The 27,793-nt window shown below is 46.7% G+C and overlaps 1 protein-coding gene across 2 annotated transcripts; it reads left to right on the forward strand.

Annotated features, from left to right (window-relative positions):
* Window positions 1-201: 201 nt before the first annotated feature.
* Window positions 202-27,084, forward strand: PHETA1 (PH domain containing endocytic trafficking adaptor 1). Of its 2 annotated transcripts, none has more exons than XM_072600457.1 (2): window positions 202-806; window positions 22,250-27,084. In XM_072600457.1, exons 1-2 carry the CDS (start codon window positions 319-321, stop codon window positions 22,992-22,994), a joined length of 1,233 nt encoding a protein of 410 aa, XP_072456558.1. In that variant the 5' UTR covers window positions 202-318; the 3' UTR covers window positions 22,995-27,084. The 2 variants fall into 2 exon arrangements, with proteins under 2 accessions (XP_072456558.1, XP_072456559.1); XM_072600458.1 differs by lacking the exon at window positions 202-806 and adding an exon at window positions 893-1,194.
* The last annotated feature ends 709 nt before the right edge of the window (window positions 27,085-27,793 follow it).

A 27,793-nucleotide genomic window follows, 5' to 3' on the forward strand; every position in this document is an offset into this window, starting at 1 on the left:
TCCTGGAGAGACCTTTCCTGATCCCTACAGTCATTGGCTGAGACAGCAGTCTCAGTATCCCGTAGTAGATGAGGAAGGGACTTTGGAAGCCAGGCTAATCCAACGCACTCACTGTACAGATGAAGAAACTGCGGCCAACTTGAGATGACTTACTTGTGCAAGGTTAGATAAGTAATGGACTCAAGGGGACACAGTGGATCCAAATTCCACTTCTGGTTTCACCTTGGGTAAGTCACTTAGGGTGAATGTTTCAGTTTCCTCATCTGTAAAATGGGGTGGTGGGGGGGCTGAGCATGGCTAGCCCCTGAGGTCCCCCCCATGTCTGCATCCCACGAACCCAAGTCTTCAGGCTCCCCACGCCGCGCTCTCCGCACCGAGACGAGCCAGCGGGCTGGGTCACGATCACGATCACGATCACGCGGGTCAGAGTTAGCAGCGCAAGCCGCGGCTCCAAGGCAATTGATCCATTTCACAGAAGCCGGAAATGAGACTTTCCTTAAGTCACGTGGGCAGTCCGTGGAAGAGGGGCAGGGAGTGAAACTCGACCCCAGGGCTTGGTCCAGTACGGGTGAGCCCGTGGCGGGGCAGGACTCGGCGGGCAGGGACGGTTCCACCTCAGCACTCGGGTGCTCTCCGTTAAAGGTCCACGCAGCCCTCCGGCTGCAGCCAGGGCTCCCTGTGCCACCGGGCCAGAGCGACTCCTGGGCTGGGGTCTCTTTAAGAGCGGAGAGCCCCCTCCCCATTCCCCCGGAGGAGGGGCGGAGTCCCCAGGGGGGCTCTCGGGGACTGGGGCGCCGGCCGGGCAGGTAAGGGTTAAAGGGGCGAGCCCGCGGGTCTGTCCGGACTCCCTCTCCCTCCTCCGGGCCGGGCGCGGGGCGGGGCGGCCACGGTTGCGGAGGGGGCAGGGCTGCGCCGCTGCCACCGGAGTCGAGCCGGGCAAACAAAGCGTCCGTCCGTCCGCGCGGTCGTGCGTCCGTGCCGGGGGTCGGAGCCGCGGCCGAGCGAGGCGTGCCTAGGGGCTCGGGCCGGGGCATGGCTGTGCCCCCCCGGCCGGCCCCAGCCCCCGTCCGAGCCCCGGCCCCAGTCCTGGCCCGGGTCCCGGCCGCAGCCTCAGTCCCAGCCCGCGTCCCAGTCCCGGCCCCAGCGCGATCGGGGCGCCCCGTGCTGCCGCCTTAGCCGAGAGCCGCCTGCCAGGTAAGAGCTGGGGACAGGACCGGACCCGGGCCCGGCCACCTCCGGCCCAGCCCCTGGCACCCGGGGTCCCGGGACGGGTAAGCGGGACAGATTCCCCAGCCTGGAGCCCGGAGCCCGAAGAGCTCGGCTTCCCGGCCCTCGCGAGGAAGATAAGAAGGTAAACACTGCCCAGGGCCCCCGGGCCCAAGCAGCCACCGGGGCACCTCCCCCGTCCTGGCCGGGCTGCTTTCTGTTTGCGATGACACCTGCAGGCCTGACAGTTGGCACCAGCGAGGTCAGGGGCCATCTAGATGTTAAGAGGGAACGAGAAAGTTTTCTGAGCTCAGTATTGGGTGGCAGACCCCTTGTGCCCATTGGAGCCAGGCGTATAACGCAAACGCACCCCTCTTTTGTTTGGGGAGCCCTGGGTGCTTGCGCCTGGCAACTTTGTTGCCCTCGGCTCTCGTTCGGGACAAAGAATAAGAAAAAAAAAACCCCAAAACTACCGAGCTGGTGTTCGATTATGGGACTAGATCAGCTAGTAAGGCTCCTTTCAACTCGGAAGAATCCCAAATTCCATGCTGTTGTGCCAGGCCAGATTTCTCTTCCTTGGCCTGGAAGGGAGCTAACCTTTGGGCAGGCTAGGTGCAGAGCCTGTCCAAGGCACAGGGAAGTTTCTGGGGATGCCAGACACTATGATGCCACTTCCTACATAGGCATGGTGTAGTGGAAAGAGTTCTGGATTTGGTGTCAGAGGATCTGGATCAAAGGGCCTTTTTTTCTGTTAATTCTCTCCAGTTGGTCCTGTCTACTTGGTCCATAGCTGTTTGCATGTTCTCAAACATTGTGGAATGAGCTGTGCATTTGGAGTCAGAGGAGCTTTGCCACTGTATGAGACTTAAGGCCTCCTGTGTGGTTTGACCAAATGGTTCTTGAGGTCCCTTCCGGCTTGAAATTGGTCATTCTCTTGAGCACCCCAGGACAGGGGGAAATTGAAGATTAGAATGGGCACCATCTACATGGAAAATCCTTGACCCAGGAATTGGAGGGACATGGGATTTCCCAGGTAAAAGGTGCTTCTGTGTTTAAAGCAAAAGGGAAAAATGAGCCCTGGTGAATTTAGAAGATTTAGCTTTAGATTAAATTGTGAGCTCTTTGAGGGCAGGGGCTGTCTTTTGCTTCTTTTTGTATCCCTAGTACTTAGCACAGGGACTGCCACATAGTAGTTACTTAACAGATGTTTGATGGATGGATTGATTTGAGCCCTCTCACTCTACCTTGCTGTATGACATTAGGCAATTGTTTGAGATTTCATTTCTTTTTCTAGAAAATAGAGTTGGTCAGATGAACTGATTTCTAAGAATTTTAACAATCTGGGGATGTGATTCTCTGTGATCTTTGCCTCCTTTGGTCAGTGTAGCTAATGAATAAGTGAGTACTGAGAAAGGAGGAGTCTAGACTTCTTGGAAAATATCAGATGGACAAACAGGGGCCTCTGAACATGTCTCCTGCCCAGCAAGTTTAGTTTTCTTCCTGATTCTGACACATTATTCCCATTCTTTGTAAAAATAGAATAAGAAATCTGGAGATCTAAGTATTAAATTGTGCCATTGACTCATTACGTGACCTCAGGCAAGCCATTCCATTTCCTTGACTGTAAAATGGGGAGAATATTAATTATCTCCTTCTACCACTTACCTCATGAGAAAGCATGGGCTGGCTGTGGACTTAGGTAGACATGAGACTGAAGTCTTGCCCCTGATCCACATTGACTGAGCAGTCTTAGGTTATTAAAATTATAATTTAATTTTTTGGCAGTGGTGGTGGTGGTAGGAGGCAATTGAGGTCAAAGAGAGGAAATCAGGAAAAAGAAATTGAACAAGCCATCAATGAACTCCCTAGGAAAAAATCTCCAGGGCCAGATGGATTCACAAGTGAATTCTATCAAACATTTAAAGAACAGTTAATTCCAATACTACATACACTATTCTTGAAAATTGGGGAAGAAGGAGTCCTTCCAAATTCTTTCTATGATACAAATATGGTTTTGATACCCAAACCAGGAAGAGACAAAACAGAGAAAGAAAATTATAGACCAATTTCCCTAATGAATATAGATGCAAAAATTTTAAATAAGATTTTAGCAAAACGAATACAGCATCTTATCATGAGATTAATACATTATGATCAGATAGGATTCATACCAGGACTACAGGGCTGGTTCAATATTAGGAAAACTATTAGCATTATCGACCACATCAACAACAAAGCTAACAAAAACCACATGATTATCTCAATAGATGCAGAAAAAGCTTTTGACAAAATACAACATCCATTCCTACTAAAAACATTGGAGAACGTAGGAATAAAGGGAACTTTCCATAAAATAATAAGCAGTATCTATCTAAAACCTTCAGCAAGCATTATATGCAATGGGGATAAGCTAGATGCATTCCCAATAAGATCAGGGGTGAAACAAGGTTGTCCATTATCACCACTATTATTCAATATGGTACTAGAAATGTTAGCTGTAGCAATTAGACAAGATAAAGATATTCAAGGAATTAGAATAGCCAAAGAAGAAACTAAGTTATCACTCTTTGCAGATGATATGATGATTTACCTAGAGAATCCCAGAGATTCAAGTAAAAAATTACTTGAATTAATAAACAACTTTGGCAAAGTTGCAGGGTACAAAATAAACCCACACAAATCCTCTGCATTCCTATATATTAGCAACAAAGTTCAACAGCAAGAGATAGAAAGAGAAATCCCATTTAAAGTTAGGGTAGACAGTATAAAATACTTAGGAGTCTACCTGCCAAAACAAACCCAGGGACTATATGAACACAATTACAGGACACTTTTTGCACAAATAAAGTCAGATTTAAGTAAGTGGAAAAACATTAGTTGCTCATGGGTAGGCCGTGCTAATATAATAAAAATGACAATTCTACCCAAATTAATATACTTATTTAGTGCCATACCAATTAAACTATCAGACAATTACTTTCTAGAGCTGGATAAAATAATATCAAAATTCATTTGGAAAAACAAAAGGTCCAGAATATCAAAGGGACTAATGAAAAGAAATGCTTGGGAAGGTGGCCTAGCGCTACCAGACCTTAAACTGTACTATAAAGCAGCAATTATCAAAACCACTTGGTATTGGTTAAGAAACAGAGAGGTAGACAAGTGGAATAGACTTGGCACTCAAGATGCAGTAGGCAAGGAATATAGCAACCTTCTGTTTGATAAACCCAAGGACCCCAGCTTCTGGGATAAGAACTCATTGTTTGACAAAAATTGCTGGGAAAACTGGATAACAGTGTGGCGGAAATTAGGCATAGACCCATACCTGACACCGTACACAAGAATAAAGTCCAAATGGGTACATGATTTAGGTATAAAGACTGATACCATGAATAAACTGGAGAAGCAAGGAATAGTGTATTTATCAGATCTATGGAGAAGGGAAGAATTCTTTACTAAAGAAGAGATAGAATGCATTATGAAATGCAAAATGGATAACTTTGAGTACATTAAACTGAGAAGTTTTTGCACAACCAAACCCAATGCAACCAAAATCCGGAGGGATGTAGTAAATTGGGAAAAAATTTTTACAGCTAAGCTCGGGGATAAAGGCCTCATTTCTAGAATATATAGAGAACTGACCCAAATGTATAATCATACAAGTCATTCCCCAATTGATAAATGGTCAAAGGATATGAACAGGCAATTTTCAGAGGAAGAAATTAAAGCTATCTATAATCATATGAAAAAATGCTCTAAATCACTATTGGTTAGAGAGATGCAAATCAAAACAACTCTGAGGTACCACATCACACCTATAAGATTGGCAAACATGACAGAACAAGAAAATGATAAATGCTGGAGAGGATGTGGGAGAGTTGGAACACTAATTCATTGTTGGTGGAGCTGCGAGCGCATCCAACCATTCTGGAGAGCAATTTGGAACTATGCCCAAAGGGCTACAAAAATGTGCATACCCTTTGACCCAGCAATATCGCTACTAGGACTATATCCCCAAGAGATCATAAAAATGGGAAAGGGTCCCACATGTACAAAAATATTTATAGCAGCACTCTATGTAGTTGCCAAAAACTGGAAGTCAAGGGGATGTCCATCAATTGGGGAATGGCTGAATAAATTATGGTATATGAATGTAATGGAGTACTATTGTGCCATAAGAAATGATGAACAAGAAGACTTCAGAGAGGCCTGGAAGGACTTATATGACCTGATGCTGAGTGAAAGGAGCAGAACCAGGAGAACTTTATGCACAGCAACAACCACAGTGTGTGAGAGTTTTTTCTGGTAGACTTAGATTTTTGTAATAACACAAGAATTTCTGAAAAAAAAAAAAAAAAAAAATCCCAATGGTGGACCTCAAGGCAAAAAGCCTTCCACACTCAGAGAGAGAAATATGGAAGTCACTCACATAATGTAGCAGATCATGTTTGTGTATGTGTATCTGTTTGTGTATCATGTTCTGATTTGTTATACGGATTCTTTCATTTATCTTAGTCTGACTACATAGCATGACGATAGTGAAAATATACTCAATAGGAAAGTATATGTAGAATCTATACAGAATTGTATGCAGTCGTGGGGAGGGAGGGAGGTAGCGGGGGGTGGGTGGGGAGGGATAAAATCGCAATTGTATGGCAGTGATTGTTAAACATTAAAAAAAATAAAAAAATTAATAAAAAAAAAAAAAAAAAAAAAAAAAAAAAAAAAAGAGAGGAAATCAGATTCTCTGACTGGCCAATTTGCCCATCATAATCCTAGTCAGACAAGGGCAAATGCATGGATGTGGGAACTGATTCTTGTATGCAAACGGGGTTAAGTGACTTGCCCAGGATCACACAGCCAGTATGTATCTGAAGATGGATTTGAACTCAGGTCCTCCTGGACCGCTTGCTCTATCCAATTTGTTCCCTAGCTGTCCTAATAATAATAATTAATAGTAATAAGGATTTATATACCGCTTTAAGGTTTATGAAGCGCTTTACAAATGTTATTCCATACTCTGGGAGGTAGGTGCTGTTATTATCCCCATTTTAGAGATGAAGAAACTGAGGCAGAGAGAGGTGAAGTGATCTGGCCTAGGGTCACACAGCTAGTTAAGTGTCTGAGGCTGGATTTGAGCGTGGGTCTTCCTGACTCCAGGCCCAGGCACTTTCAGTACCCTGGGCAACTCTGTAAGTTGCCTGTAAGTTACAGGTCAGTTGCTGCCCAATCCATTAGTTGGCTGGCATTTATTAAGTGATCACTGTGTGACAGGAGCTATGCTAAGTTCTGGTACTAAAAACAAAATTCAAAACCAGACCCTGTCCTCGTGGCGCTTTCATTCTAATAGGGGAGTGCTATGCACACATATGATCCTCATCCTCTGTTGGCTTCAGGTGGGGAGGCTGTGTGTGAGTGTGTGTGTGTGTGTGTTTGTATATGTGTTAGTGTGTGAGTATATATGTGCATATATGTGTATATATGTGCATGTGAGTATGTGTGCACATGTGCGTGTGTGAGTATATATGTGTGTGTTTATGTGTGTGAGTATATATATGTGTGAGGGTGTATATATATGTGTATGAGTATACATGTGCATGTGCATGCACATGTCTGTGTATATGTGTGTAAGTATATATGTGCATATATATGTATGTGAGTATGTGTGTGTGCATGTGTGAGTGTGTATGTGTGTATTTATGTGTGTGAGTATATATATGTGTGAGTGTGTATATGTATATGTGTGTGTGTATGAGTATGCATGTGCATGTGTACGTGTGTGTGTGTGTGTTAGAGAGGGGAGGGCAGTTCCCCACCTGCATGAAATTGTTGCTCAGGACCAAAGCTTAGCTTCATAGAGCATTATGGCGCTCAGAAGCCATGGTATCATCATAGATCTTAGGCAGCTAGGGGTGCCATAGTACACAGAGTTCTGGGCCTGGAGTCAGGGAGACCTGAGTTCAAATGTCACCTCAGACTTTTGAAAATAGGTGACTCTGGACAAATCACCTAACCAGCGTTTGCCTCAGTTTCCTCGTTTGTAAAACAAAGACAAGAATAGCGTGACCCTCCTAGGGTTGTTGTGAAGATTGAGTAAGATAATATTTGTAAAGCGCTTTGTACAGTGCCAAGCATCTAGTAAACCCTATATACATGTTAGCAATTATTATTGTTTTTTCATCCTCATTTTCCTTACTGGAGAAATGAATATAATATTAGCACCTACCTCCCAGAGTTGTGAGGATAAATTGGATGGTGTTAGTAAAGTGCTTTGCAACCTTAAGACTACATAGAAATACTGATCATGATGATATGAGGCTGGAAGAGACTTCAGATCTCCTCAAGAAGAATCCCCTCATTGTACAAAGGAGAAAACTGAAGCCCACAGAGTTTAAGTGACTTGATCAGGGTCACGCCAATAGTTAAGGCTTAGACAAATATAAAGCTAGTGTTTTGTTTTTAAATTGGGCAAAAGAACGTGCAGGTGTCTCCAAGTCACCAGGAAAACAATCTCAGTCACTGCCTTTGGTATGAGGAAAATGCTCCCCTGACCTTGTCTTGAGGAGCCTTTAAGTGAATTATAGTTCTTAGGTAGACCTGGCCTTCAAGGACCATAGGATCACAGATTTAGGGCTACAGGAAAGTTTAAGGCCCATCTAGTTTGATCACCATCCTTTTATAGGGGATTTTTTTTCTTCATTATGACTGAAAGGTGGCTGGTTACAGTTATGACAGCTCACCTTCCAAAAGCCCACCCAAGGTTTGTGAAACCTTCAGAGACTCATCTAAGACTCTGAGCCCCACCTTGGGGGGTGGGGAAGGGGGCATTTATTTCCCTCATTTTTATTTTCCGTACTTCAAATTGTCCTCAAGTTTTATCCCATCCAAAAGGGGAGAAGGGAGAAAAATGGAGTTTTTGACTCAACCTACCTGGAATAGATAGAGAATGAATTGGCATCATGGAACTTTGACCCTGGAGTCCCCTTACCTTTGTGATCCTGGGTAAATCCCTGTACCTCTCTGGGTCTTAGTTTCCCCATCTGCAAAATGAGAGGGTTGAACTAGATGGCGTCTGAGGTCCCTTGTAGCTCCAGAGCTCTGCTCAGCTCTCATCATAGCCAGTAAAAGTTCAGCTATAGACCACCTGCCCTCCAAAGGTTTGTTCCCATTTTATAGAGAAGGCTGAGGCTCTGAAAAGTTAAACGACAGCTAGTGTCAGAGGCAGGATTGGAAACCAGATCATTCTTGGTTCTCAGTGCCTGGTGCATAGTAGGTGCTTCACAAATGCCTGCTGATCGATTTTTGTCTGCATTCAAATGGGGCCCATAGGAGCCCAGGAGCATTGACTGAGTATCTGGCCTGGTCCTGGGGCAGGGTCATGGGACCCCCTCTTCAAGTTGGAGGAATGTTAGGCTCCATGCTGACCCGATAGTGTTCCTTGGCTCTCTGCCACTGGCCTCCCCCTAGACCTTGACTCCTTCCCTCAGTTCCCTCGGTTGGTGAGTAGCTGGCCTGGTTTTGAATTCTGTGGCCCTGTGGTTTCTGTGGGAACGCAACAACTAGCTGAAAATAAAAACTAACTAAGGAGTGGAATCCATGGAGGGAGGATTGAGGAGAAATCTGTTTTGAATTGTGGGCCCTCTGAGACCCAACTTCCTTTTGGCTGAGCTAGAAAGCTATGTCTCAAACTGTTCGTACTCTCCCTAACTCAATTTAACGATCTTGGTTCAGTTGTTTCAGTCGCGTCTGACTCTCTATGACCCCATTTGGGTTTTCTGGGCAGAGATCCTGGAATGGTTTGCTGTTTCTTTCTCCAGTTCATTTTACAGATGAGGAAACTGAGGCAAACAGGGTTAAATGACTTGCCCAGGGCCACACAGCTAGTAAGTGCCTGAGGCCAGATTTGAATTCAGGTCTTCCTGACTCCATGCTGCTCAACAAATACGTATAATCAAGTAAAACATATTCCTGCATGGTCCATGTCCAAAAGCGTACATGTCTTTCTGCACCCTGCGTCTGTTATCTCTCAGTCAGGAGATGTGTCACATGCTTCATCATCTTCTGGTTCTCAGAAATCATGGTTGATCATCGAGGTAGCTTCCTTTTTGGCTTTTTGGTTTTTTTTTTGAGATTGACTATCCTTGTCTTGTCCAAGTTGCTCGAGACCTTTGTTTCCAGCAGTGATCAGCATGGAAGCTTAACTTGCTCCATATTTCCAACCTGGACCAGTTCACCCTTCCTGAGGTAGCCTGGTGACCCCTCCCTGCTTCTGGGGGCTCACCATATGGACCAGCCTTAGTGAGGACACCCAGTCATCTGTAGCCCAGTTGTAGCTCCAAACTCCTGAGCTCAAGAGATGCACTGGCCTCAACCCCTCAGCAGCAGGGATGACAGGTGTGCACCATCCTACCTCCATCTAGGTCACCCTCTTCCCTCCCCACATCAGTCATTCAGCAAACATTTCTGTAAAGGCTTAACTAGTCAGACAAGGTAGGTGATGAAGATATTCTTGTTCCCATTGTATGGATGAAGAAACGGAGGTTCAGGGAACTGAGGGTACTTGTCTGAAGGCTAGTGCGTGGCTGAAGGGATTTGAGCCCAGATCTTCTGGCTCTAAGACCTGACCTCTTTTCTAGTATTGCCACTTTGCCTCTGCTGAGGGGGAATGAAGGGAAGCCCAGGAACTTCCTGAGGGTCCCCTGCTGCCTGGGGAAAGGTAGTTCTCCCTCCCAGGAGGCCTGCCTGGAGGTGGATTTGATTTGGGTCTTTTTGGGCCCCACAGTGCTCTCTTCTTCTCTCTTCTCTGGAGTTGTTGACTAGACCTGCCACAGACCCCTGGCTAGTCCCATCGCCCTCTTTAATATTTTAACTGAGAAAAGAAAAGATTTCATGGGCTCATAGATTTGGAGCTGGAGGGATCTTAGAGACCATCAATGAAGATCTTAGAGATGAAGTAGCTGATGGATGCCCAGAGAGGTCAGGGACCTTTCCTGGCATAGCACAGGTACCATATGACAGTCCTGGGGTATGAGCCAGGGCCGAAAGAATTAGAGAGGACATATTTCATCTTCAGGTCAATCAATCAAGTTAAATTTACTAAGTGCCTTCTATATACCCTGTGCTAAGCACCAGGGACACAAAAGGAGGCTGAAGACAGGCCTTGACCTCAAGGATCTTGCAATCTAATGGGGGAGACAGCATTCGTGCAAACACAAACATACAAGCAGAGTATATGCAGGATAAATAGGAAATGATTAATTGGGGGAAGGCTCTAGGATGAAGAGGGACTGGGGAAGGCTTCCTGGAGGAGGTCGGATTTTGGTTGGTTCTTAAAGGAAGCCAGGGAGGTGAGTATTTGGAGCAGAGGAGGGAGAGCATTCCAGGCAGGGGGTCCCAGTTAGAGGGAATGCCCAGAGCCTAGAGATGGAGGGTCTTGTCTGCGGAACAGTCAGGGGTCCGGGGTCCCTAGATGAAAGAGGACGTGGTAGGGAATGAGGCATAAGGAGACTGGAAAAGTGGGAGGGGGCTGGGTGAAGGACTTTGAATGACAAACATAGGATTTGTATTTGATCCTGAAAGTAATAGGGAGCCACTGAAGTTTATTGAGTAGGTGGTGACTTGATTGGATCTGTGTTTTAGGAAAATTACTTTAATAGCTGAATGGAGGATGGATTGGAATGGGGTAAGACTTGAGGCAGGCAGATCCACTAACAGCTACTGTGACAATGCAGGCATGAAGTGATGAGGGTCTGCACCAGGGTGGGGCAGCATCATAGGAGAAAAGGGGCACATTCTAGAGATGTTGCAGGGGTGAAATCAACAGACCTTGGCAACAGCTTGAATATTGCGGAGGAGGGAGTGAGGAATCCAGGATATCTCCTGGGTTGGGAGCCTGGGGGACTTGGAGGATGGTTCTGCCCTCTACAGTAATAGGGAAGATGGTGGTGTTGGGGTGGGGGGTTAGGAGAAAAAGATAAAGAGTTCTATTTTGGACATACTGAGTTTCAGATGTCTACCGGACATCCTGCCCAAGATATCCGAAAGGCAGTTAGAGATGCAAGATTGGAGGTCAGCAGAGAGATTGGGGTGGGATCAGTAGCTTTGAGAATGATCAGCCTTAAGATTATTAATCCACAGGAGCAGATGATGAGATCACCAAGTGAAGTAGTATAGAGAGAGAAGAGAAGAGGACCCAGGATAGACCTCTATGGTGAGAGGATGTGATTCGGAGGAGGACTCAGTAGATGATCCAGGAGAGGTCAGAGAGGTAGGAGGAGAACCAGGAGAGCCCATGTCCTGAAAACCTAGAGAGAAGAGATTATCCAGGAGGAAAGAGTGACCAGCAGTGCCCAAGGCTGCAGAGAGGTCAAGGAGAATGAACATGGAGAAATGACCTCTAAGAGATCATTAGTAACTTTGGAGAGGGTGCTTTTGGTGGAATGTTAAGGTCAGAAGTCAGAACATAGAGAGGAGAAAGAGAGGAAAGAGCATATAGGCACCTACTGTAGACTGCCTTTTCAGTGAGTTTAGCTACAAAGGCAGAAGAGATGCAGGATGATAGTTATTGAGGATAGGGGGGTCAAGGGAGTATCTTTCCAGGATAGGGAGATGGGGGCCTCTTTGGAGGCAGCAGAGAAGGAGCCAATAGAGATCGACAATGGCCTATATATAGAATAGGCCTTTAATATATAATGTATTGTATTTATACATAGAATAGGCCTTTGATGTATCATGTAATATATCATATATGATATATATAGAATAAACTTTTAATATATAATATATATTATATTTACATATAGAATAGCCCTTTAATGTATGAGATCTTATATTTATATATGGAATAAGCCTTTAATGTATAGTGTATATTTTAATATAACATTACATTTATATATTTATGTATAGGCCTTTAATATATAATGCATCATATTTATATATAGAATAGGCCTTTTTCTAATGGCCTATTTTGGGCCAGGCATAATGGATACTAAGACAGGACAAAAAGTTGACTGGGGAATATAAATTATACACAGAGCAGTGAAAGGGAGATAATTGGGATCCATAGTGAAAATGAATTACTAGAGATGGAAGCCAACTTGCCATAGAAGGTACACTGGGAAATGGTGCCTGAATGGAGCCTTGAAGGAGGCCAAGGATTCTGAGAAGCAGAGATGAGGAAGGAGTGTGGATTCCAGGCATGGGGCACAGTTGGTGCAAAGATGAGGAGGTGGAAGATGGAACTCCAAGTTTGGGGAACAACCACTTTGCCTGGAACGTAGAATGTGTGATGGAAAATAATGTGAAAGAAATTTAGAAAAGTTGACTGGAGCTGAATTGTGAAGGGTGTGATGAATTTGGCTTCAAGTACAGTCTTTTGACACCAGCTCTGTGACCTTGTTATTTAGTTGTTCAGTTGTGTCTGACTCTTTGTGGACCATACTGTCCAAAGATAGTGGAGTGGTTTGCCATTTCCTACTCCAGCTCATTGCATAGATGAAGAAACTGAGGCAAACAGGGTTAAATGACTTGCCGAGGGTCACACAGCTAATGAGTGTCTGAGGCCAGATCTGAACTCAGATCTTCTTGACTCCAGGACCAGTGCTTTATCCACTGAGCCATCTAGCTGTATGCCTTAAAGTAGGTCAAAACATCTCTTCGAGCTTGAGTTTCATCAGCTGTGGAAGGGAGTCAGTATTCTCCAAGACCCTTCTGCCTCTAAATCCTTTGATCCAAACTGAACAATTTAGATTGTATCATAGGGGAATTGGGGAGCCACCCTTGAATAGGAGAGTGCCGGGGTCAGACTTGTACTTTAGGACTTTTATTTTGTCAACTATGAAGAATATGGATTGGAGAAGAGAGAGAATGGGGGTCTGGAAATAGGGAGGCCAATTAGGAGGCTAGTGCATTGGTCTGGGAGAAAGGTAAGGAGAGCTCAGACCAGAGGGAGAGAACCACATGAGTAGGGAAAAGGAAAAGATTGTGAGATAAGAGGTGGACTTGGCTGTGGGGGTGAGGGACTATGCCTGGGACAGATACCCAGGCTCGCCAGCCAAGACTCCAACCTTCAACTCTCTCTTCTTCCTCACTCTTTTAGCAACAAAATTGAGAACCAGGAGAAGTAATTTCCTAAAAGCCAAGGAGGAAGGAGAGAGTGTCTAGAAGGAGGTGCTGTTCAGTAGTGTGAAAAGGATGAGAGAGAGAGAGAGAGGAAGAGAGAGAGGGGGGGGGGCGGGAGAGGGAGGGAGGAAGAGGAAGATCACTGGGGAGGGGCCGTGGAGTCTTATAAAGGGTAGTTTGTTGTTTTGGTTGTCTGAGTGTGGGAAGACCTGGGTGTGTTTAGAGAGGAGAAATGTTAAGAGGCTGAAGAAGGAAATAGTCTTGCAGAGGAATTGGGAGGGCCAGGGATCAAGGACACAGAGGGCTGGTCTTGGCCAGGGGATGGAGATCGGAATAAAGGAAGATGCTTCAGGTTCTGACTAGTAGAATAAGTGAGAGGAGGGGCCCAGAATAGATTCTAACTTCCCAGGCGGGTAAGAGGCAAGGTTGACTTTGGATGGGGCAGAGAGGGGAAGTCCATGCCTTGAGCTGTTCCCCATCCCCAACCCCCTGCTCTTCTCCCTCCAATATTTCCCTCTCTGTTCTTTTTTTGCGGTGTCTCGTCCCACCCCCAGGACTCTTTGGTTTTGAAGCCTTCGGAAGAGAGCCAATCCAATCTCCTTCCTGTGTAGTTTTGGCTTCTGTTCACCGTCTCAATTGTGGATAAGATCAGCTGGAGCCGAGGAAAGAGTGCTGTTGAATTTGAAGGCCAAAGGTCCATGGTTCAAATATCCCAGCTTTGTCGCTGTGTGACCTTGGGCTAATTGTTCCCCCTCTGGACTTCATTTTCTGTCATTATCTGTCAAATGTTGGGGAGGGGTTCAGATTCTGAGGCCTCTTTTGGGGTAAGTCTCTGACCCTAGTCTACTTGCTTTTAATTTTTTTGCCTGTATCTTTGGTTTTTATATTAGCTGTGTTTCTTGGCATCTCCCTCCCTTTTCCCACTTCTAGAGAGCTTTTCCTCATAACAAAGAATAGGGGATGGGAAATGCTTCAGGGAAACTCCCAGGTGAGGAAGCTGTCTGCCAATGCTGGACTCCCCCTTCTTTCCCGGAGAACTGACAGGGTAAGGCTCACCCAGATAATATGTGCCAAGGGTTCCTGACTGGCTGTCTTTTGTCTCTGCCACACTATCTCTTGTATAACAAGGAATTAAAAAAAACAACCAAAAACCCAGTTCTGCAAAACGTCTGTAATTCATCGGCCAAGTCTGACTTTGTGTAGAGTCCCACATCCATAAACACCCTCCTGCAGAGCAGGAATCCTTCCTTAATGAAGGATTCAGGAGGGCTGGGAATTGCTTCTTTTTTTACTTGAGTCTTGTCCAAGTTTCTTCTGGTGCCTGGCCCTCTCCACACACTGATGACTGCCTCCAGAGCCTTGTTTGGGTGTCTAGGGGCCACATTTTTGAAAGGTCCCTGAAGTCCAGCTAAAGTCTTTCTGCTGATGGGGAAGGAGTTGTAGGAATCCTAGTCAGGACTGAAAGGACCTCATTTTAGAGGCAGAAACAGAGACTTCCAAAGTCATATGGATAGTGCGTTGTTCGAGGCGGGATTTGAACCCAAAGTCCAGAGCCCAGTGTTCTGTCCACTGTGCACATTTATTTCCTCTCCAGGAGTTCTCCTGGCCTTTGAAGAGGCCAGCTTGGAGGAGATGATTGAGTCCTGTTGAGTGCTGAGGTCTTGTGATATCCTCTTCTCCATTCTGAGAGCCTAGTTCTGTGGGCAAAGGTTTGGTGATCATGGTGGGACGTGGCTGAAGATGCCCAAGTCTCATCAGTGTTCAGGTTTCAACAACATTCTTTGAATCCATTCCCTTCTCTCTTGCCTCACTGCCACAGCCCTAGTCCAGGCTTTTGTTATCATCCAATGAGACTAATTTTTAAAATGCACCTGTGCTGTATGCCAGCTCCAATTTATCCCTCACGTGCCATCTTGCCAGAGTAGTTTAATTCAGTTCCTATGTAGTAGCTTAATTCAGCTCCAAGATCTGTAGTGGGTCCCTCTTGCCTCTAAAGTAAAATTCAAATTTTTTTGCTTAGCATTCAAGGTCTGCTATAACCTTTTGTCACCCTGCCTGTCTAACCTTTTCTTCTAACCTGGAAGTGTCGGGCCCCTGACCCCATCCTAAATACCCCGGGCAAGTCACTTGTTCTAAAAAAAAAGAAAAAAGGACCTTTACAAAAGGCCACCACCTCTTGGCAGCCTTCCCAGATCTATCTGGTGGGAAACTACTTTCTCTCTCTATGCCTCCTGTAGTTCTTTGTTCTCTCTGATGTTTTTATTGTGGATTGTTGTATATCACATTATCTGTATTGTACCACTTCTGTCTTCTTGATTATAAGTGTCTTAAGGGCAGGGGCCTTCTTGTTCCTCAGACAGGACACTCCATCTGTCCCTAGCTCTGGGTATTCTCGCTGGCTGTCCTCCATTCCCAGGATGCCCTTCCTCCTCATCTCTGCCTCTAGGCTTCTCTAGCTTCTTTGAAGTCTCAGCTAAAAATCCCACCAGCCACAAGAAGCCTTTCCTGATTCCCCCATCTCTCCACAGTTATCTTTACTTTATTCCACACATATATCTTGCCTGTACCTAGATGTTTATATGTTAGCCCCTTCACGTCCCTTAGACTGTGAGGTCCTTGAGAGCAGGGACTAACTTTTGCTGTGCCAGGCACAAAGCAGGTGCTTAATAAATGCTTGCTGACTGACTGCCACAGGTTCTAAGAGACAGGGTGAGGTGGGCGAGCATCTTAGGAATGAGGGACAGGGTCCTGAAGGGGAAAAAAGGCCAGGGTCCAGGAGTTGGAAGGAGGCCAGTGTTGCTAGAACAGTTGAGTGTGGAGGAAAGTGAGGAGAAATTAGCTCCTAAAGGCAGACTAGAACCAGCTTGTGAAGGGGTTTAGATGCTAAGCAGAGTAGATTGAATTTTTTTCCCATTTATTTTAGTTTTCCACATTCATTTCCACAAGATTTTGAGTTCCAAATTTTCTCCCCATCTCTTCCCTCCCCCACCCCATGACATCATGCATTCTGATCACATCTTCCCCAATCTGTCCTCCCTTCTATCACACCTTCCCTTCTCTTATTCCCTTCCCCTTCTCTTTTCCTGTAGATTAAACTAGATTTCTATACCCCATCATCTGTGTATCTTATTTCCTAGGTGCGTGTAACAACAATTTTTAACATTCATATTTTACAATTTTGAGTTCCAAATTCCCTCCCTTTCTCCCTTCCCACGCACCCTCATTGAGAGGGCAAGCAATTTGATGTAGGTTGTACATGTATAGTCATGCAAAACACTTCCATAACAGTCATGTCATGAAAGACTAGCTATCTTTCCCTCCATCCTATCCTGCCCCCTGTTTATTCTATTTTCTCCTTTGATCCTATCCTTCCTCAACAGTGTTTGCTTCTGATTACCCCTCCCCCAATCTGGCCTTCCTTCTATTATCTCCCTCATCCTCCCACTTATCTGTTTCCCACTACTTTCCTGTAGAGTAAGATAGATTTCCATACCCAACCCAGTGTGTATGTTATTCCCTCCTTAAGCCAAATCTGATGAGAATAAGGTTCACTCATTCCCTCTCACCTCCCCCCTCTTCCCTTCCACTGTAAAAGCTTTTTCTTATCTATTTGATGTAAATAATTTACCCCTTTTCTCGTTCTCTCAGTCTATTCCTCTCTCTCACCACTTAATTTTATTTTTTAGATATCATCCCTTTATATTCAATTCACCTTGTGCCCTCTGTCTATATTTACTCCCTCCAACCATCCTAATACTGAGAAAGGTCTCTTGAGTTACAAATATCATCTTTTCATGTAGAAATATAAACAGTTCAACTTTTAATAATTCCCTAATGATTTCTCTTTCCTTTCTACCTTTTCATGTTTCTCTTAAGTCTTGTATTGGAAAGTCAGTTTTTCCATTGCTCTGACTTCTCAAGAATGCATTAAATTCTTCTGTGTCTTTTTGAATGTCAATTTTTCCTCCTCATTGATTACACTCAATTTGCTAGGAGGTGATTCTTGGCTTTAATCTTAGCTCCTTTACCCTATGGAATATCATATTCCAAGCCCTCCGATCCTTTAATGTAGAAGCTGCTAAATCTTGTGTTATCCTGATTGTTTTTCTACAATACTTGAAGTGTTTCCTTCTGGCTACTTGCAAGATTTTCTCCTTGACCTAGGAACTCTGGAATTTGGCTACAATGTTCCTAGGAGTTTCTCTTTTTTGACCTCTTTCAGGAGGTGATCGATGGATTCTTTCAATATTTATTTTGTCCTCTGGTTCTAAAATATCAGGGTAGTTTTCCATGATAATTTTTTGAAAAGTGGTGTCTAGGCTCTTTTTTGATCATAGCTTTCAGGTAATCCAATAATTTTTAAATTATCTCTCCTGGATCCCTTTTCCAGGTCAGTTGTATTTTCTTTGGTGAGCTTTTGGGCCTTCTTTTCCATTTGACCAACTCTGCTTTTTAAGGCATTCTTCTCCCCATTGGCTTTTTGGATTTCTTTTTGCCATTTGATCTAGTCTGTTTTTTAAGATGTTATTTTCTTCAGTATTTTGGGATCTCCTTTAGCAAACTGTTGACTTGTTTTTCATAATTTTCTTGCATCACTCTCATTTCTTTCCCCAGTTTTTCCTCTACTTCTTTTACTTGAGTTTCAAATCCATTCTGAGCTCTTCCATGGCCTGAGACCAATTCATATTTTTCTTAGAGGCTTTTGAGGTAAGAGCTTTGATTTTATTGTCTTCTTCCAAGTATATATTTTGATCATCCTTGTCACCAAAGTAATATTTTATAGTCTGAGGTTTTGTCCTCTGCTGTTTGCTCATTTTCCCAGTCAATTACTTGACTTTTTAACTCTTTGTTAAGGTAGGACTCTGCTTCCAGAGTGGAGAGCTCACTGTCCCAAGCTTCAGTGGTTTTGTACAGCTATTTTCAGAGATAATTCTAAAGACTTGTACATTTTGAGTTCTTCTAAGATGGCATAATCTAAAGAGAATGTGTTTACTCCTCCACTGGCCTGTGCTCTGGTCAGTAAGTGACCACAGGCACTCTTTTCTGCCCTGGAACTGTGAGGAGGGTTCCTTCTTCACTGCCTCCACAAACTCCTGTACCAGTGCTTCTCCTCACCCCAGGACTGTCACCCAGAACTGCAACCCAGATCCAAGTATGGGCAGAGCAACAGAATCCTGCCTCAGTGCCAACAAAGAGACCCCTGTAATCTCCTTCTGACCAGTTGTTCAATCCCTTTATAGTCTATGGGTTGAGAGCCCTGGAAGCAGCCACTGCTGCTACTGCTGCTGCCCTAGGACTAGGACCAGACCATGCTCCTCTCTCACCCACATATGAGAGACCTTTCCACTGACCTTCTCGGTTGTCCTTGGCATTTGTGGGTTGAGAAGTCTGGAAACTGCCTCAACTGCCAGTGATTCATTCCCTTGAGGTCTGCTCTGGGTTTGTTGGGGCATGGTCTGTGCGGTATGGCCCATGCTGGAATGTGCTCTTCTTTGTGAATGGTGCAGCAGATCTTTCCTGTCAAACTTCCAGTCTATCTTGGGCTGGAAATTTGCTTCACTCTGTCTTTTTGTGGGTTCTACTGCTCTAGAATTTGTTTAGTCATTTTTTACAGGTATCTGGAGGGGTTTGGAAGAGAGCTCAAGCGAGTCCTTGCTTTTACTCTGCCATCTTGGCTCTGCCCCACAGAAGTTCCTTTTTTTTTTGAGAGGCAGTAATGAGCCATTGAAACTTCTTGAGGGAGTGGTCATTTGTTAAGTGCTTAGTCCTTTCAAAGTCCTGGTTTCAGGGCTGGGCCTGGGAGCTGACCTTTCTTGGAATGTGTGCCTAAACCAGACATAACCTAATTGGGAAACTTCTGGAGGTTGTGAGTTCTTGGAAAGACTGGGTGACCAGTCAGTCAGCAAGGATGCTTACTGTGAACCAGGCATTGCTAAGCCAGGGATACAGAGGAAGGCGGAAACATTGGCTGGTTCCTCTGTCCTAGGAAGGCCCATGCTAATGGGTAGGAGAGCAGGACAGTAACTATATACCAGGTGAAGAAGATGTAAAAGGAAGACCAGAGGGAAGGTGGTCACACTGGAAGGGTCCTGGAATAAATCTTAAAGGAAGTTGGGGGCGGGGAGGAGGGAAAAAGCAGAGATGAGGAGAGAGAGCACCCCAGGCGTGGGGAATGGCCAGAGACAACGTCCAGAGCCGAGAGATGGTGTGTCCTGTTTGAGGGCTAGCAGGATGGCTCCATGTCTTTAGATCAGAGTGTGCACAGAGCAGTATTGTGTAGTAACAAGACTGGAAAGCAAGGAAGGGTGGTACAGGCCAAGGAGAGTTACTATTGATTGGATCATGGAGATCCAGGAGAGCCACCTGGGCTTCCCTTTGGGGAGGAATGTCAGAGAGTGGCTGCACTGTCAGCGTGCTGGTAGAGGGATAGATTTTATTTAATGAGCTTTCATTCTCTAATCAGGTGAGAGAAGTTTTATACTCAAGTAAATATGATTTGGCTAGAGAAGACAAGAGGGGGAGCAGGAGACTCCATTCCAAGAGCAGGGGGAGAGCCTTTGGGGGAGGAGGGACCCATCTGGGAGGTTCTATGAAAGATGTGGTGGTGACTTGGGTTCTGATTATTGGTCCATCAGCAAGCATTTAGTAAGCACCAGCTGTTTGCCAAGCTCTAGAATGGGAGCTGGGGCTACAAGAGAAAAAGAAAAGCAACAATAGTTACCTTCAAGGAGCTCACATTCCATCAGGGGAATGAGATAGGGAGACCTCCAAGTGTTTGCAAAAGAACAGGAGCTGGCATTTATAGAGCACTTCGTATGTTATATGATGTTCTATTAGAATGCATTTATACAATATTGCATTCTATTATTATGTATTTATTACATTATACTATTACACATTTATTATATATTTCTATCTAAATGCTTGACATGCATTAACTCATTTGATCCTTATAATAATTCTGGGAGATGGGGTACTATTATCGCCTTTTTAAAGATGAGGAAGCTGAGGTGTTTAAATGGCTTGCCCAGCGTTATCTAGCTTAGTAAATGTGTAAGGCAGAAGAACAGTACTGCACCACTGAGGTAATTTGATGGGGAAGCCCTCGTACCTGGAGGGAATCAGGCTGGGAGGGTTATCTGGAAGGCCCTAGCCTTTGAGGGCTGCTTACGCTGAGCTTTGGGCCTGAGGTGAGGAAGGAGGGCATTGCAGACCTGGGGCAGGGAGCTGGAATGTCCTCTTTAGAAGGAGCTGGCCGAATTCTGGCTCTGGCTTCTCACGAGTCTAGAATTGGGTTGGTCCCCTCCAGGGAGGGATGGGTACTGAAGGGGAGGGGCTCAGCAAGTGATAAGACGAGGCCTGGCAGGAGGTATGTTTAATTTAGCCAGGAGAGCCATACTTCGCCCCTTGCCTCCCTCCCCTTTCCTTTCCTGGGTAGGTAGAAGGAAATTTCAGCCACCTCATTCTAAAAGGCTCACTTTGCCTTCTCTTTGCTCCAGATGAATGGTCAGGGCTAAAGTATGTGTGTCTCAGGTGAGCAGGGAAGGAGAAAGCCAGCTGGCTGACCAGCTGGTGGGCTCCCAGGAGGGCAGGCAGCCATTGGGGACAAGTGTCTTTGCCCTGGGAGGCCCTTGCCAGGAGTAGAACATTCTTGGGAAGGAGAGACAGGGCTGTCCCTTCTCCTGGCTCCCTCGGGCTCTGTCCCAGCCTCTCCTGGTGACCGTGGGCCTCTGTTCTTCCGTGGGCAGAGATAAGTCGACTTGTCTTTGTTGTACTCTATGTCCTTGCCTGCAGTCGGGCAGGAAATGGGTCTGGCCACAGGCTTGTGAGTCAGCTCCATTAGTAGTTCCTGGGAATTCCTGCATTTCCAGGCATAGGCAGCATCCTGATCTGACCCACAACCAAGCTTAGCTTACATGAAGGGTCTCTTCTCCAACCTTCTAGAATTCTCCGTGGGGTTGAAAAAAGGGGTTGTTTTTGTTGAGTCTTTGTGATTTGGCAGAAGTACTGGAGAGGTTTGCTATTTCCTTCTCCAGCTCATTTTACAGATGGAGAAACTGAGGCAAACAGGCTAAATGACTTGCCCAGAGTCACTTAGCTACGAAATGTCTGAGGCTGGATTTGTCCTCAGGAAGATGAGTCTTCCTGTTCCAAGCCCAGTGCTCTGTGCGCTGCTCTCAAAAAGGGGGGAACACACCATAAAGGAGGTTCCCTCTCTTGGGAGTCAGTGGAAAGAACACTGGATTTAGAGACAGAAGACCTGGGTACAAATATTGGCTCTACCACTTAGTACCTGTGTGACCCTGGGAGTCACTTAACTGTGCCTCAATGTCTTCATTTGTCTTTATTTGTAAAAATAAGGAGGCTGGATTAGTTAGCCTTTGAGGTCCCTTCCAAATCTCTGATCCTCTAAGTTACAAAGGGGCAGTTAGGAGAGGAATGGTCTGCCTTGGGATGGGGCAGGTTGGTGGCCTTTCTCATCCTGAAAAATGGGGCTAATGTGTCAATCACTTTTTGCCTTTCTTGCTCTCCCCAGGGCTTAGCCCAGTGCCTGGCACATAGTCAGAACTTTAAAGGCACTTGAGTACTTTGCAGACCTTTAGGCCAGATGGCCAGGGGAACAGCTGTCTTCATGCTCCGGTTTGTCCCTCTGGGCTGTCCCTTCTAGTGTAGATGGTGCCCCCCCCCCCAGAACTTAGCCAGTGGTTTACAAGAATCATAGTGGTCCAAAGAGTCATCCCCCAGGGTCTGTGCCTCACACATAGTAGGCACTTAATGAATACTTGCTGACTTGACCTTATTTGAGTTGGTCAACCCAGAGCAGACTCCCAATCTTGTGTGGTGGCCAGCAGACTGACCACACCTCTCACATTTTACAGACCCCAGAGACTCTTTCTTCTCCTCTTCTTCTCTCCCCTCCCAGGTTCCTAGCCACCATGAAGCTGAATGAGCGCAGCCTGGCCTTCTATGCCACCTGTGACTCGCCGGCAGACAACACGGGCTTCCTGTATAAGAAGGGCGAGCGCCACACGGCCTACCATAGACGTTGGTTTGTGCTCAAGGGGAACATGCTGTTCTACTTTGAGGACCGTGATAGCCGGGAACCTGTGGGCGTCATCATCTTGGAGGGGTGCACGGTGGAGCTGTGTGAGGCCGCTGAGGAGTTCGCCTTTGCCATCCGCTTTGCTGGATCCCGCTCGCGCACATACATCCTGGCGGCCGACAGCCAGCCAGCCATGGAGGCCTGGGTCAAGGCCCTGTCCCGAGCCAGCTTTGACTACATGCGGCTGGTTGTGCGTGAGCTGGAGCAACAGCTGGAACGGATGCGGTCGGGGGGCAGGCGGAGGACCGAGCCTCTGGTCCCCCCACGGCGGGAGCGCTCGCTGCCCTCAAGCGGCCCCAAGGAGAATGGCTGTGCTGTGTGGAATCAGGAGTCACCCAGCCTGCCCAATGGGACCCTCCCCAGGACTAGCCATGAGGGGGCCCCGAGACCCCCCCCACTCCCACCTCGTCGGAAGCCCTCCCTGGGCAACAGCCCTGTCCCCGTCCTGGTCCCCGAGACTCCTTTCACCCCATGCACAACCACCTTCTCTCAGCTTCATGACTGGTACGGCCAGGAGATTCTGGCCCTGAGGCGTGAGTGGCTGGAGAGCCGAGGCCAGCTGTGATCCAGCCGGTGGAAAAGTGGGGGATGTGGGGCTGGAAAATGTTGGATCATCCAGACCCACGGTCCACACAGGGGGAAAAATCTCCACTGCTGGAAAGTCCCTAACCTGAGGCTCCCAGTGAGGGTCTCGCTCATGCTCATCCAGATGGAAACATCCCTTTTTCCCCTCTGATTCACACTTGGTCCATTGACTGTTGATCCTGGCACTGGGCAGAGGGCATCTGAGTCCAGGCCGGAGCCTGCAGGATCAGTCCTGTCAGGGTAGGGTGGATGTCCAGGTCAGCCACCCAGCTCTGACCCTGTTGATCCAGAGTATAGGAACGTTGGGCTTTGTACATGGTTTGTAGCTGACTCCAGAGCTGAGCTGGCATCAGGCCTGGAGCCCCTTCTGTAGCCTTTCCTGGGCAGCCTCCTTCTAGAGTAGGGGAAGTGAGGAGGGAGGCCACGTGCCCGGGACCCCACTCAGATGGTACAATGTGTGTGTCTGTGTCTGCGTTTGTGTCTTCCCTATATCAAGTGCATCATCTTTTACAAAGCATCCTTCTTTCTCCTCACCACTCCCAAGGGGCCAGGTTTACTGGCTTACTTTACCCATCTTCCAGTATGTCAGGAATCTGGGATGTCCTTGGTGATAGGTGCTCCCTTCACCCACACAGATAGCAACCCGCCTTTGTTCCTTAGGTCATCTGAGGAGTTGTTGCGATCTCCCCTAAATGGGCCACCTCCCGTCCTCTCTCAGCATCATCAGGAAAATAGTTCTGTCACTGGACTCCTCCCTCAGCCCATTTTACCGATGTTAAAACTGAGGCTCAGAGAGGAGAAGTGACCAGAACTAGAAGGGACCTTAGACATCACCTAGTCCAAGCTCCCCATTTTCCATGTGGCAGGGCCATAGTCTTTGTTAGCTAACATATCTCTGAGGCCTTAACGTTTGCTGAGTGCTTACATACATTATCATTTAATCCTCACTGCCACCTGGTGAGGTAGGTGCTATTGTTTGGCTCATTTTACAGATGAGGAAACTGAGGCCTGTAGCGGTGGCATGACTCACCAAGATTGCACAACTGACAGTTGTCTGAGATGGGCTCTGCAGCCAGACCCCCACTCTCTTACTCTGTTGTGCACCTGGTCCAAGGTTATAAGTAGCAGAGGCAGGAGACAAGTCACGGTTTCCTGACTGCCAGGCCCATGGTCATTCTATGCCTCAGTTGTCCTCCCGCAGTTCTGTGCCCATTCTGTTTAAGCTGGTTTTTTTTCAGCTCTAAGGCCAGTGAGAGGGCACAGTGAATGTCTGGGGATGTGCCAGCAGCCTGAGCTGGGCTGTAACAGGGTCGGGTTTCTGAGGAGGGGGATCCCTGCTCCTTGACTTAAGAGCACAGTTCTTTGAAGTGTTCAAAGGGATTTCTGTTTCTTCAGCCTTCTCTGGAGAAACTGTCAGTGGTCTAATGTGGAGGGAGTGAACCTGGCCTTGGGAGCTAGAAAGATCTGAATTCAAATCCTGGCACACCAACAAGTCACTTAGCTTTCTCAGTGCCTTCAGGTAATCCTCTGATTCCATGTCACAGACTTCTAGAACTGGGGGACATTTCCGCACTGGGAGTTCCCTGTACTGACCAAGTCACTGGTCCTAACCCCATCACCCGCCACAAAAACCTTACTCTCCTTCAGACCGTGATGGTCACATTGCTCCTGCCTCCCCTCCCAGTCCTCTGAAAGAATGCCCAGGGAGAACCCTGACCCCTTAGAACTGCCAGGACCCTCGGTCCCTAGCTGGTCCAGCCATCCCACTCCCCCCACTCCCACCCCGGTTTGCTGCAGGACCATGCTGGGTCCTACCCTCAGCCTCCTGCCTTCAAATCCAGGGATCGTCTCACCCACATCCTGTTGCCAATCAAACAGTCCTCAATCATGAATGGAGCACCTATCCTGTGCCCACCACTGACCTTCGTTTGGGGGCTACATGAGTGGCACAATTCCTGAACTCTTGTCTTTGCTTCTCCAGCTCGAAAATGGCAGGAGTCTAGTTCAAAATTGTGCTTGGGAGGCATCATGGGTAAGGGGATGGAGGAACCAGGAAGCCTGGGGGCCCAGGACAGCTTTCTAAGACTTAGGAGTTGCAGTGGTGGAAGGATAGCCCTCACCAATAAAATTTCAGGTCTAGTCCAAAAAAAAGAAGTCAAGATTTAGGACTGTGTCATGAGTAGACACTGACTTCCTGGGCTAGCCCCAGGAGCTGCCCTTTCTTGGAATGTTTTCTTGGAGGCAGTGAGTTCTCTGCCACTGGTGCAATTCAAGGAGAGGTCAGACAGTCGTTGGTTGGGTATGGCATTGGAGGGTTCTTGGTCAGTATTCTTGGGTCCAGCCCCCATGCTGAGTGGATGAATTCCAGCCATTGTTCCCAGAGACATGGAGTTCAGGGGTGGGGAGTATCTGTTGTCTTCAAATGAGCTGGAAGAGACCTTAGAGGCCATTACCTCCAACCCCTTCATTTTACAGAAGAGGAAACTGAGGCAGGCAGAAATGAAGTGACTTTCCCAGGGTCACACGGCTAAATGTCTGAGATAGGATTTGAACTCAAGATTTCCTGACTCCAAGTCCTAGCTTGACACCTCATTCAAGAGATGCTAGGTGTGACAACCCCCATGGACCAGGGTTTGGGGGGAAGGTACTTTAAGATGCTGGATGCTGCCTCCTCCCATGACTTAGTGACATGTTTCTAGTTCTTAGCATGTGGCATGTTTCTTGTGTGGGTAAGTGGGTTGGTAGGGTGGGTCTCCTATTGGGACAGAGAGGGAGAGACCATGTGGTGAATGAAGAGGGACCTGTTTTTCCCCAGTCCAGGCTTGCCTGTAGAAATCTTCAGGGTTGCCTGGCTCTCCACTATCTCACTGCTGGCCTGGTGGGTACGGAGTGGGGCATGGATTAAATTTTTTTTAAAAGAACTTAGGGCTTTCCCAGGTACTGTGTGATTTGTGGGATGTCTTCCCTCTCTGGGCCATACATAGTGATTGGCTTTGCAAAGGAATATTGGGGCTGGATCATAAAGAAATCATTTTGGGGGTGGGGAGACATCCATTGGAAAGAAGTAGAGCGATTGGAAACCTCCCACCAAGCTCCAATTCCTCTTTCCTCGCTCCCACAGGCCTCAGCCAGGGCTGGAACAGTGGGGGAGCAAAACAAGTTTGAGTTAGGGATCTGGAGACAGGACCTGGGTTTAAATGCTACTGCTGATGCTCTTTAGCTGTGTGAGCTTGGATAAATCCAGTAGCTTCACTGTTTCTCAGTTTCCTTAATTGAAAATTAAGCTTGCCCCTAAAGTCCCATTCTGCTCTAGACTAGACTTAGGATTCCAGGCAAGTGTTAAAGTGGAGACTAGAACCCAGGTGTCCTGACTCTCAGGGTGCTTTTGTTTGCTACAAAATGAAGGGGTTCAATCCTTGTTCTCTTTAGTTGGGTCTGTCTGATCTGAGCTTTGAGCTCCAGGAGGGCAGCTTAAAAAGCTGAGCAGGCGTCAAGCCCACCCCAACCTCCTTTCCAAGTCCTGGGGCATGGCAGAGGGTTTCCAGTTTTTTCACCAAGTTGGATGCAGAGACAGTAGCTGGTTTCTTTGTGGGAAAAGAGCTGGCCTCCAAGCCAGGAAGATTCAGGTTCAAGTCCCATCCTTGAGGTACACCTCCATACTGCTTGTGTGACAATGGTCAGATTATTAAACCTCCCAGTCCTGGTCCAGACAACTCTAAAGCTAAGAAGCTTCAGGAGATGCTACCATGCATGGGGACAGGGTTTCCTCACCCAAGAGTTCCCTGTATAGGTTCAGCCCTCATCCCTTGACTACAGAGAAGGCTTATGGTGGGTCTGAAGCACTTCGCACCTGGGGTGGGGTGGGGTAGTGGAAGCTGGTCTGGGGTGGGGGGGTCTTCCTCCAGATGGAGCTCCCAGCCCTGCTCACTGAGGAGACCCAGCTTTCCGGGGAAGCACAAAACAGAAAGTGCCTGCTGGGAACTGTCCTACCTAGAGGGGGAACCCAAGAAGGCTGGAAGTGGAGGGTGGGAATTCCTGAGGGCTGAAATAAAATGACCTTTGTGAAGAAACAAGGTGTGTTTGTATCTTCTTTCTATCCAAACTGTTTTTTTTTTCCTTCTGGGAAAAGTTGATTGTTTATCTCCTATATAGGAACTTGGGAGTGGACCCACCCCACAGAAAATAAACTCCTTCAGTCAATTCAGTAAACATGTATTAAGCCCCTACTCTGTGCCAGGCATTGTGTGTAGCTTTGGGGATACAAAAAGAGGCAGAAAATTGTTCCTGCCCTCAAGGAGCTTATAATTTAATGGAAGAGACAAGATGCAAACAAAAGATACAAGTTACATAGGAGGGAAATTGGAAATAATTAAAGAGAGAAAGCACTGAAGTTAAGAGGGGGTAGGGCCTTCAAGTCTCCCTGTAGTCAGTCTAGCATTTATTAAGCATCTACTGTGCACTAGACACTGGTAGGCATAGCAGATGTGTGTGTGTGTGTGTGTGTGTGTGTTTATCCTTCGTTGCCGAAGACCATGCCATCAGAGAAATAATGACATGACTTGGCACTTGAATTTGTGTTGAGTGAGGGAGGGCTGTGCAGGTCACCAGCCTCACTTTTCTTCCAGAGCCATCTGAATGCAGTGACCAGATATTCATCAGGATGACTGGAGATGACTCAGGATGAGGCAATTGGGGTTAAGTGACTTGCCCAAGGTCACACAGCTAGTGAGTGTAAAGTGTCTGAGGTAAGATTTGAACTCAGGTCCTCCTGACTCCTGC

The sequence above is a fragment of the Notamacropus eugenii genome, chromosome 4 (genome assembly GCF_028372415.1).
Source record: "Notamacropus eugenii isolate mMacEug1 chromosome 4, mMacEug1.pri_v2, whole genome shotgun sequence".
NCBI lineage: Eukaryota > Metazoa > Chordata > Mammalia > Diprotodontia > Macropodidae > Notamacropus > Notamacropus eugenii.

Excerpts from the sequence above, each read along its gene's own strand:
- PHETA1 (XM_072600457.1), top strand. The coding sequence starts at position 319 with ATGTCTGCATCCCACGAACCCAAGTCTTCAGGCTCCCCACGCCGCGCT. Across the intron at positions 807-22,249 it reads CTGGGGCGCCGGCCGGGCAG|GTTCCTAGCCACCATGAAGC; the intron begins GTAAGGGTTAAA and ends CTCCCCTCCCAG.